General features: G+C 40.3%; 1 protein-coding gene across 5 annotated transcripts in view; it reads right to left on the reverse strand.

Annotated features, from left to right (window-relative positions):
• Positions 1 to 3,924: 3,924 nt before the first annotated feature.
• HMG20A (high mobility group 20A) overlaps positions 3,925 to 12,197 on the reverse strand; it is a 77,359-nt gene continuing 69,086 nt past the window's right edge. For all 5 annotated transcript variants that reach the window (XM_024128859.2, XM_028495269.2, XM_055088126.1 and 2 more), the window contains 4 exons: positions 11,386 to 11,461; positions 10,464 to 10,679; positions 9,304 to 9,446; positions 3,925 to 6,412 (listed from right to left, as the gene is read on the reverse strand). In XM_024128859.2, coding sequence (XP_023984627.1) covers positions 9,310 to 9,446; positions 10,464 to 10,679; positions 11,386 to 11,461 — 429 coding nt within the window. In that variant the 3' untranslated portion in view covers positions 3,925 to 6,412; positions 9,304 to 9,309. The remainder of the gene's footprint in view (positions 6,413 to 9,303; positions 9,447 to 10,463; positions 10,680 to 11,385; positions 11,462 to 12,197) is intronic.

The raw sequence follows: 12,197 nt of genomic DNA on the forward strand, positions 1-12,197 counted from the left end.
GGCTCTAGAGCACAGGCTCAGTGTTGTGGCGCACGGGCTTAGTTGCTCCGCAGCATGTGGGATCTTCCCGGATCAGGGCTCAAACCCGTGTCCCCTGCATTGGCAGGCAGATGCTTAACCACTTCACCACCAGGGAAGCCCCATGGGCCAACCTTCTAACTAGCCTTTCTGATTCCTCTCTTGCCTCCTCACAATTCCCTTCACAGCAGCCAGGGTGATCCTTTAAAAATATAAATCAGATCTTGTCACTTACAACTCTCTTCACGCTATACTTAGGATACAATTTAAACTCTTTACCATGCTTTACAAGGTGTGTCATTTGTGTGTTATAGAATCTCATTATCGCCTTCCTTGCATCTTCAAAGCACTGTACCTCTCATTTACTCTGTTCCAGCCTCACTAGTGTTTTTTTTTTTTTCCTTGAACCCAAAGAATTCATTCCTGCCTCAGGACTTTGGCTTTTCTATTCCCAGTCCTCACAGGGCTGGCTCCTTCACATCAATCTGCTCTCTCTCTAAACATTACTTTTTCAGAGAGGCTTTTCCTTTACCCTAGTTAGTTTGTGTCATTTCATCTCCTCTAGGCAACTAGCTGACATGAGTCTGTTAGGTTACTTGTTTATAGTCTCTTTTCCCCCAGCAGGATATAAACTCCATGGGGACAGGGACCTAGGATAGCTCCTAACACAAGAAAGGCACTCAACAAATACCACTGAATGATTAGGTCAAATTCTGGTTCTCAGAACCCCCATACTGTGCCGCTGCTTGAACTCCTGTCAGTCTCGTTAAATATCTCTAAGACAGGACCGCCACAATGGAATTTGGAGTCAGAACGATCTGGGTATAAATCTCTTCTTTGCCTTTTCCCAGTTGTATAACCTGCAAGGTGCTTATCAGCTTTGAGTCTTAATTTATGTACTGGATAATGGGTGTAATAGTCCTACTCTATAAGGTTGTAGTACAAATTAAATGATATATATAATTTGTATAAAAAGCAGAGCAAAGTGCTTGGCCTATAGTATGTATCTAATTGTTCTTTCCCCTTGAGTCTTTCATAAATTATAGTAGCTAATATTTACTTAGGTGTCTATTCTGTGACAGGTACTAAATATCTTACATGGATTAACTAATCCACATAAAAATTCTACACAATAGACACTATAAATATCCCTGTGTTACAGGCTGAGCCACAGAGTAGTTTAAGCAATTTACCTAAGGTCACACAAGTAGAAAACCACAGAGCCCAAACTTGAACCCAGCAGTTCAATCCAATTTCAGAGGTAGTGAAACAGTCATTGATTATCTTTATTGTGACCCCACAGTAAGAAGTACGTTTCACATTGTAACCCATCACATGTGTCTGTTCTGAAGTGGAAACAAGTTTTCACAAAATAATATTTACCCTTACTATATGTAATGCATTCTGATCGTTTCTCTTCAATTTAATTAAAAAATGTTTTTGACCAACTTATTGATTTAATGTCCCCTTAATGAGTCAAAACCATACTTTGAAAAAGTATTGTCTAAATTACAATAATCCAACTACTCTTACGTTCCAGTTACCTCAACTTCTACTAGAAAACCTCCGATAGTTATCAGTCTAGACTTTTATATTTCATTTACATTTCAGATAAAATCCTTATTAGTTAAGACGCTGATCCCCTAAGACTCAGATGTGCTCCCCATGCAAACTCTCTGGCAATTATGGAAAAACCAGCTCTGGTCAGATGAGATTCAAGCAATTCTTTCACTATTCAAAAATTATTTACCACTATTAAAACTCAATACAAGCTGCCCTGTGTTAGAACGATTGATGCAGATGTTTTTCTTTCCCACTAGACTATCACGCTAAGGGCAGTAACATAAATACTCTTGTGGTCCCAAATAGTGAACTGACATGCAATGGAGAACACAGCAGCTGATTATAAAGAACTGGCTTTCAAGTGTCAGGTGGTGTTTGAGACTCAAACAAAAGACTACTTCTATACCCACTGTCTTATATATTCTTATCTAAACATCTAAGGCATCTTCTTACCAACCCAGTGTTGTAGGTGGTTTACAAAAATCCTTCTATTTGGACAATTTGCATTGACCCTGCTCTTAATTTCCCAATGCCATCCCTATCTCATGGCTTCTTCTCCTTCCTGCATTTTTCTAGGCTAACAGAGCTTACATTTATGCTTCTGGCAGAAGTTTCTCCCTATAGACCACATTCCCATGAAAACTAAACTGAAATGCCTTCTGGGTGAGAGGAAGTACATTAACATTTTTCAGTTTGACCTTTGTAACTCTTGATCCTCATCTTTTTTGCGAGTTGGTGTATGAGCTAGTGTTTATTTCTATAGATATTATAAAATATATTTCTGAGCACAGGCTCAGAAATCAAAAGGCAAATAAATAAAACAAAGAAAAGGCCCCTGGAACCCTCAGTTGCAAGGCAGGAAATTTAGACGGCGGGAAGTAGCTATGAGCTTTTCCGTCAAGCAAAACTTCAATTTCTCCACCCTCAGGGAAAGATTATCCTGTTGTTGTTTTAATCCAGCAGATGCTGAGCAGTTAGAGAAAGGGAACAAACAACTGGGGGAGATATTGCCACCTGTTTATGTTGACTTTTACCAAACAAGACTGGCCACCAGTGTTGAGGGTAAGGGAGGAGCTAAGGTGGGAACAGGAAATGCTAACTCAAGTTGTCAGCTTTCTGTTTAAGGGGGAAAAAGGTGCCAAGGAAATACATGGTCATTCTCGATGGCCAAGAGGCAAAGCCAGGATGATGCATCTTGTTTACTAATATAGCAGAGCTGGCCTTAGTGTATGCATGGAGTCACATATGTGAGTCATGAAATTAACTTAGCTGCCTACTCTGTATTTATTTTCTCCTTCCTTACTAAAACCTGTATATTATTGGGGACAGTAATGTCCAAGGAAAGACGACATTCCTCTGCCTTCCATATCGCTAGCTGTTGTCATGTGATTGCGTTCTGGAAGTTGAGTGTGGCTTCCAGGAAGGCTCTTTAAAGGGTGCTGACTCAGCTGAGTTTGCTCACTTTGTCCTTGCCCGTTTTTTCTTTTCGTTATGCTGCCAGGAATTTCAAATGATGGCTGACGGTCAAGTGGCTATTTTGGACAATGAGGTGACCTTGAGAAAGGAACCATATTGTGGTGCAGACAGGAGCCTCTATATTGGTCTTGGACTGCCTACCTTTGGAATACTTTTCAGTGAGAGAGAGAAATTTCTTATTCAAGCTTTTGCTGATTTGAGTTTCTGTTAAATGTAGTCAAGCCTGATCCTAACTGAGTTACCTCAATAATTCTTCACATTCATGTAACAGAGTCTTCATATCCTCCAAAGCATGGTTGATTGTTACCTGATTGTATCTTTCTAACAAGTGTAAGAGAGCTGAGGCATGTCAGATGAGAAAACTGAAGCTGGAACAAAGCAAGTCTCACCCAATGCCACACAACTAGCTACTTGGAGAGCTGCAGGGTTTGGAAGCCAGGTGAGCTCACCCCTAGGATTTTAAAAGCATGGTGGAAGTAGGTGACAAATTTCCTTTAAAAATGATTTTGATTGGTGAAGTAGTGGTTATTTTTAAAAGCAAGCATTTAAGGACAATTTATCTCTTCAGTCAAAAGGAAGTCAAAAGTCTCCTATCAAGGGGACTGAAGTCACTGACTTTAAGAACATCAGACTTCTTTCAAGTTGCCTCCAGAATACTACTGCTACATTAAAATGAATTATAACTCATTGTATTCTTATAACATACATTAAGAGAGCTGAATTCTCAAACAGGCTAAGACACATTTTGAATAAGCAATTAGTAAAATGAATGTGTTACTGCTTTAAAAGCATAACAGACTTGATGATTAATGTAGAGTTGACAAAGTGTTTAAGATGAAAAGGCAATGCAGGTAAAATTGAATCGGGTGGATTCAACACAGAAAAGTTTTAATGAGGCAAATGTCAAGCAAGCATATCGACTTCTTAAAAAACAAAGAAAATCTAAAAGTTTAATTACAAAAACACTTGTACAGAAAACTTGGCATTTCAACAGTTTCAAACACATGTACACAAATTTTTTTCTAAAATTTTATTTTGTCAGAAATAAAACACTTTGTCTCATTTTCCTCAGCTGCTCCTTGTGTTTCAATAAAAAGAAAGAAATCTGTAACACTGAATAGGCAACAACTTATTTCTTGAGAAGAACATGTAAGTGCAATAACATCTACAAGTTTACTGGGAAATGTGAATTAGGTATCATGTTAGCCTGTGACCTCATTTACTACCTCCTGGCTGGGCACAGACGAGAGAGAACGTGACGCAGACCTGCTTCACAGAACCTGCTTGTTTTGTGGCAGCTGAATCCCAGCCACCAGTGAGTCAGGTGTGTCGCTGTTAGGAGGGCCAGCCAGCATGTCAAAAGCAGGCTGTTATTTTGTGAAAATGTTTTCAGACTGTAGGCTTTCTCGAGATCTCGTGCTTTCCTGAATATGCAGATGTCTCAAGTCAATGTCAGGTATCCTAGCTAGACTCAGGAGAATGATGGTCTTTGGACCAGCTTACAGCCTTTCCTGGTCTACGGTACTGCTAAGAACGCTGTGCAAAACTGATACAAAGGAGAAACAGAGAGTAGGAGGAAGAAAGGAGAGAAAGTATTTGGCAGAAGGCAGACACAAACTTCCAGAACTGGCTTGGATGTCCTGCCACAGACAGTGCATTCCAGCTTGGACTTAGCAGGCAGGGAGTCTGAAAGAAGTCACAGGAATGGCAGGTGAGAGGAGGAAAACAGGAGAATAGAGAAGAGCAGGTGAGTTGGCTAGGTTTACAGCGATAGATAATGATGGGCTCTTATTCTAAAAGCCTGCCAAGTGGTGATACATGGGCTTTGGTACGTGGAAATTTGATGTGTGTTTGTGTCAGAATTTTCAAAAAGGTTTTTTGTTGTTGTTTTATTTCCTTTGGGTTAAGAAAGAAATCAGGGGAGGAGATGCTCAGAAGACAGGATGATGCAGCAACATGACGGGGGTTTCTGGCTTGCACCCTGGCCTGTGAGCATATTGTGAGGGGGCCACACTTCCACCCACCTTCGGTGGCGTGGTGCCTAGACAATGGGCTCAGCATGCCCTGCTTTGGCTCCAAAGATCTCAGCTGCAACCATCAGCCTTGTGCTCCAGAGCATCCAAACACAACACAACAAAACCAAACCCTGAGGTGAGAAACAGAAACCCTTCTTCCCTTTTGGTGTTTAAAAAAAAAAAAAAAATCACTTACTAATTAAGCAGGGAGAAGGAAGGGAAGCCCGTCCTTCTGACACAGACTCTGCAGTTATGATTAGAGAAGGAAGACAAAGGACATGAGAATTCCCCCGTGTCCTTCTCCATCAGCTGGAGGCTATTCTAAATGGCATTTCCACCCATCCATATCCACGAACGGGTACAACTCAAGCAGAGAGAGATTCCCTCTGTTTTCACTTATGATAAACTTTAGGATTTTTTTCAATACCAAATGAGAAACTACTTTTCTCGTTCTGTCCTGTTTACCAATGACCTTTTCCTCAGCAAAAATATTCCACAAGTCACTGCCAACAGATGAGAACAGAAGAGGCTTGCTGGGGCTGGGACGCAGGGTATGTGCAGGAGCAATGCTCAGAAAACAGCAGGCAGTACCAAGGAGGAAGGAAAGAGCGTTCTCCTTCAGGGCAGCAACCACAAAGCCTCCACGAGGGCTGGCACCCACTGAGCGCTGTGTGGGGTACGAAACAGAGCCTCACTCCACAGGACACTGTCAACAAGAAGCTCCTTTCTTTGGAGTCACAGCAGGACAATGATGGGAGAAGATTGGGCCTGTCCAATGAGAGAAACTCTCCTTCAGATCCCTGCTGAGCAACAAAGCCAAGAGGTCAGAAAATGGAGATGTCTAGCTTGGTGGGGGTGAAGGAAATAAAAAAATAACCTCCCAAAGTGGGGGTTATTAAAAAAAGTGACAGCAAGGTAGGAAAACCACTGAAAAAACCACAGAGCCACTGATAAAAGAGTCCAATCTGAATGAAGCAGAACAATAAGAAGGCTTCCTTTCTGCTGCAGAAGATGCCAGTCTCAGGGGTGCCTGGTCAGCAGAATATATGCAGACCCACTTTAACAGAAATAGAAATGATAGGAAACTGAAGACTTGGGAGAGTGTCTGTACACGGTCAAAGCTTCACGAGGACGATTCCATAGGAAGTTCACATACATGTTCCTTTTGTTGCTCCCTCATATGGCTTCCTGGGGTGAAGGCATTTAACTTAACTGACAGTTCCTTCACAAGCAGTGTAATCTGTACTCCCTCTCTGCCTCCACTCAATTCAAATTTCCATGGATGGCTTCTCATTCCAAACAAGCAAAACCACTTACAGAACATCTTGGAGCTCTAAGACCTGTAGAATTGGGAGAAAAAAAAAAAAAGACACCAAAACGTAAGCACAGATCAGAAAGGGTTAGGGCTATGGGTTAAAACAATGCTTTGCTCTATTTTCAAAAGGGTTAAGGTACGTGGAACCTAGAAAAATGGTATAGATGTTCTTATTTACAAAGCAGAAATAGAGACACAGAGGTAGAGAACAAACATATGGATACCAAGGGGGAGGGGGTGGTGGGAGGAACTGGGAGATTGGGATGGACGTATATACACTCTTGATACTATGTATAAAATAGATGACTAATGAGAACCAACTGTAGAGCACAGGGAGCTCTACTCAGTGCTCTGTGGTGACCTAAATGGGAAGGAAATCCAAAAAAGACCGGGATATGTGTATACTATGGCTGATTCACTTTGCTGTACAGCAGAAACTAACACAACATTGTAAAGCAACTGCACTCCAGTAAAAATTAATAAAAAAACAAAATTAAATTAAATGGAAAAAAGAAAAACTTCATGGAGTTGTGGCAAGGAGTCAATGAGCCAGCACACGTAAAGTACTTAGGATGTGCCGGCATGTGTAAATGCTCACAGTGTCGTTTATTATTATTATGATGCAGAATAAACACCCAGTGCTATGTGGCCAAAAAAAAAAAAAAGGGTTACGGTGAGTAGCAGGGTGTATGTAAACTAAAGAGCTCATAAAGCTGCAAGCAACCAACCTCACTGAGGCATTTTAGACAACATTTCAATGAAAAATGTGGCCCTGCTCCAGCTCAGCCACAATGGGGAGGGTGGAAAATTGCCGGCCGAACACAGAAAAGCAAGTATCAGGGACAAATCTGATGATGAAAAAGTAGTATTTTACTTTAGTCCTGGTCAATCAAAACCAATTTTCTTCAAGTATAAATCTTAGGCCCTCTGCATGGATAGGGATGTACTGTGTGCATAAGATGAATACATTTTTACATTGATAAAAATGCAATCACATATATATATATATTTCCAATCCTCAAACAGGCAAATATTTATCACTTGGTTCAAATGAAATCAAGCAACATATGGCTTTTGATAGTTTATATACAGTAGTCATCTGTCAATATGAAATCACCCCCATGACTTCCTCCCAGCTCCACTTTTTCTAAGTACAAGTTAGCCACAAAGAAAGATGACAGCTGGGGTAATTCTTCCATTGTATAACTATAAAAATAATTATAAAATGGCTGACCAAAATTTTATAACATTATAATTGCTGGATTGTAATTTTTTCCTAATTACCTCCCATTTATCTTAATGCTCTCATTCTAAGACTTTTTTTAGTGCTTTCCCCTTACACCCATCCCTACCTCCTTGTATCAACATTTTAGAAACCCCACTGAGTTTAGATACATGTGTTCTAGTTCTGGATTCTGCACCCACATACTCAGGTATTTTCAGGCAAGAGATTCTGCCTCTTTGGGACTCAGTTTCTTCATATGTAAAATGATGAGATTTCTAAACACCCCTTCCAGCTCTCATATGCTCCTCTAAAGCTGTAGACCATTAGCTTCCTTTCACCCACTGGGTCCTGACAATGGAAGAAACCTTTGCCAAGCTCATGTCAGAGTAATTAATTGCACCATGAATGCTGGGGACATCAGGCCTAGCTGTCTGTACATATTTGTACAATGAGGGCAAGCTAGTGTTAATCACAGTCTTTATAATTGTTTCATTTGACAGTTTCAGAGGGTATGGAGAACTATCCATTCTTAGTTATGTTTACATGGCTAGATTGTAAGAATCTGCGGTAATAAAACGGTTCACATTTTCAGGTACTGTTTCTTTCAAGGGCAAAATATTTGTAGGTTAAAATCAAGAATAATCATCACATTCTAGGTTTTCAAAGACACCTCGGAAAGCAGATACTACAGTGTATATCCTTAAGATAGATAAAGCTTTAGGAGAGTCTTACTGGCCAAATGCTCAAAATGGAAAACCATTTTTGGCTCAGAACTTGCAATAACTGCCCTATACCTATGTGAGGAGACACCACGTTATCAATTACTGTGTTCTTTCACAATCCTCCACACTGTTTCTCCCAGCTCTCTCTTTTCAAGCCTACAAGAGTGCTAATTGAAAACACTGTGTGAAAATGAGAAGGATGATGAGCTCCTAAAAATCCCAAGCCTAGATTTACAAGCTGTTCCCTTCACAAACAGCAGCAGTAATGCCATTTCTTTATTCTGCAGGGAGTCCAGCCATCTCTTAGAAGTATGGTCCATTCCATCTGGCTACTCACTAGAAGGACAGTAATCCTTTCCCCATCAGAGCACGGCTGAGGCTAAAGTATAATAAATTGCTTTGTACAGTTACTATTCGAGGGCTTGGACAAGAAGGATAAAGACTACTGCTTTTGTCTATGCTGGCAGATGTGGCCTCATTAGATAAAGAATCATGGGTTTTATTTATTCTTGCACATGTTGCTCAAGGTCCAGACCATGTTAGAATATGAGTATGTATGTGAGTACGCTCATGTACCTGCAAGACAAATAAATAAGAATCCAAGCCCATGAGCAGCCATTCTAAGGAGCATATCCTGCTATCCACTCTTGTTTTAGTATTCATATATGGCCACTCATTGTATGGTCCAACCCCAAGATTTCCACACAGTTTATATGTCTGTAGGTATGGAACAATTTAACTGACAGACCAAAGGGCTGTCAATTTTGTGGAATGACATACTAAAGGGTACCCTATCTCTATAAGAATTTGAGTGATGATACCTGATGACTGACCATTAGTGCCAATAAGTGAGTCTCCAACTCACTTATTCAATGTAATTCCAGGATTTTAGCAGTATTGATAAAGTCTAATGCCATCTGATTTTTCATGACACGCTAGCACGTACGAATCATGTCAGTGAGCACTCACCATTCCCTAACGATCAAGCCTGTTCACAACTTCTCGAACTGTAGCTATGAAGTTTTCATTGTCTTGGGGATTAGCTAAAATAATACTGTGCAGTCTGTTCATATAGGAGTCGATAGTGTCCACTGTAGGTGTCTCTCCACTTCCTGAAGTGAGATAAGAAGAGAAAGTAAGAAAATCCTCCCATTCAGTTCAAGCATAACACAGATCAGTGATTCCACAGTGAAAGAAACTTGACTCTAATGTGGTCTGCTCCATAGAGAAGATTTTACTTTCAGAGGAGAGACTTTTAGACCTCAAAGAAATGAAATTAATCCACATACTCTAAATAAACAGATGGGCTATATAATTGCTGTGCAGTATATAGGAGTAGTTGCATAGAACAAAAGGTTAAAGACTCTCCCAGCTCTGCTGTGACTATTTTCAAAATGAAAGAGTACATAAGAAATACTAGTATTTATTTTCCTTTTCCTTCCCATTAAGACAATATTACAAAGCAAGCAAATATACATCAGAAAAATGCTCTGGGGGGATAGGTGAGTTGGGGGAGGGGATCAAGAAATAAAAACTTCTAGTTATAAAATAAATTAAGTCATAGGGATGTAATGTACAGCATGGTGACTGTAGTCAATAATATTGTACTACATGTTTGACAGTTGCCAAGAAAGTATATCTTAAAAGTTCTCATCACAAGAAAAAATTTTTTTGGTAACTCTGTATGGTGATGCATGGTACTAGACTTGTGATCATTTCACAGTGTATAAAGATAGCGAATCATTATGTTGTACACCTGAAACTAACACAATGTTATATGTCAATTATACCACAATTTAAAAAAAAAAAAGAAAAGTGCTCCACTCAGTACTTTAATATTACTCAGTTTCCACTGTTCAAAATATCAAATTAAGCTTAATAGAAAGTAGACTGTATGAAAATATAACGGAAGAAAAATTTAACTGAGCAGAGAGCCTGAAATTCTGGATGATTTTAACCAATACTGAGATTCTATTACATGGCCCACAAAAACCTCTGAGGAAAAGACCCCCGAGTTTACTGATTTTCCTCTGGAGGTGAGACTTCAGCCTCACCACACCAGTACCAACATGAACAGCACCTCCCCCCACCCCTGCCACTTTACAGGGCTCAACTAGGGATGACATTACCAGGCAAGGGCATGCTGGCGAAGCTGCTTGTCAACACCTGCCGCAGGGTCTCCAGGTGCTGCTGTAAGACGGTGTTGCGGCTCCGCTCCTGGATCACGTCCACCTCCAGCTTCTCCACCGCTGTGCGCATGCTCTCCACGTGCTTTTGCAGGGCTGCGTTCCTCTCCTCAAACTCCATGTTGGATTTTCGAAGTTGACGGAGCTCTGCCTCCCGAGCTGAGGACAAAACCCCCACAAAACACAGGTAATACCAGCCTCTCTGAGGAGTCCCGATGATTCTTACAGGAAGTCCTGCTTAGCTGTCTCTAATTAGCTACCCCTCCTCATGTCCCTATTCTCATTATGGCCTTCCAGATAGCAATTTCAGCAATAAAACGCCTGGCTCCCCAGAGTTATTTTAATTCTTAAAGCTGGTCATATTCTATACTTAAGATTGCAAGGAACAGCTGTAATTCCCGCTATTTGTTTGTTTGTTTGATTTTTTAAAGCTGTGCAATGAGAAGCCTGAGGGGTTCCACAGGGGGATTCTGGGAGACTGGGCAAGCACAGCTGTGGGTCCACATCTTTACTGCAGTGGGGTCAGCTTTACTCGTATTTATTTTATATTTTGGACGTCCATGTAAGCTTTCATTTGTACAAAGGGTTCTAGGCTAAGAGCCTGAAAGCAACTGAATTAGTGATGTATATTTATTTCCTCTGATCCAGAGACTAAAGCAGCTTTGACAACACTGGCTCAGCTGTCCTCCACGGGTCTCTGAGTAGCTGCTTTTAATACAGAGTGAAATGGAAGCAGTTTTCTTCTTCCAGACCAGTCCCAGGGTCTGGAATATCACTACCGTTGCTTTTCAGCAATGAACTCCTCCCGACAACTAAATCCCCTGTCATAGACCTGAGTAACACAAAACGATCCTTTGGTAATCACCTTTGCTGTGGTTCAGGAATTCCTCTGTAAATATAGGGATGTCAAAAACAGACCGTTCCTTTACCTCTGCTTCTTTCTGTGAATCAAGAGTAACAAAATAGTTAATTCTTAAACAGAAGCTAAATTAAACAGTAGTGCCTAAAGGCACAATGGTCATGTTTTCCTTAAAGAAATAGTAGGATGAGCAGGAATCAGTCTAGGTGAGGCTGTGAGGAAAATGTATTCACCTTTTCTTTGGAACCAAACTTTCATAGAGCTCAAGCAGGTCAAATATTCAGATCTCTCAGGTGACAACTGCTGTGCAATGAGAAACCTTAAAACAAACCTACATAAACTTCCCTAATGGAGATTTTGGAAACCATTTCTTATCTCTGTGCTTTGAATAGTCAACAGTATACAGTGAAGAAAGTGGTTGAGGTAGGAATAAAGAAAGAGAATTTCTAGGTGTTTTTTCTGTTGCTTCTATTCGTTATGCACATAAAGTGCTCTCTGAGATAGGATTATGCCATCTAAATTTGCAGAGTGGACAATAAGAATTTTAAGCAGACATCTGCCAGCCATGAGCAATAATAATGGTATTCCATTGGGATTTCTACTTTTACTTCTACTTATTTTACAAGGGCAGCCTATAGTTGGGGATCTTTTAGACTTTCTTCAGACACAGGAAAAACAAACAAACAAAACCAAAAATCCAGAAATAACTGGGCTCTAAGTATGAAAATGCCAAGGATTATGTGAGATAGAAAAGAATAATAAACCTAAAATTAATTCACCAATAAGCCATTAAAAATAAAAGTCTCACAAAACCACTG

This window comes from Physeter macrocephalus, chromosome 11 (genome assembly GCF_002837175.3).
Source record: "Physeter macrocephalus isolate SW-GA chromosome 11, ASM283717v5, whole genome shotgun sequence".
NCBI lineage: Eukaryota > Metazoa > Chordata > Mammalia > Artiodactyla > Physeteridae > Physeter > Physeter macrocephalus.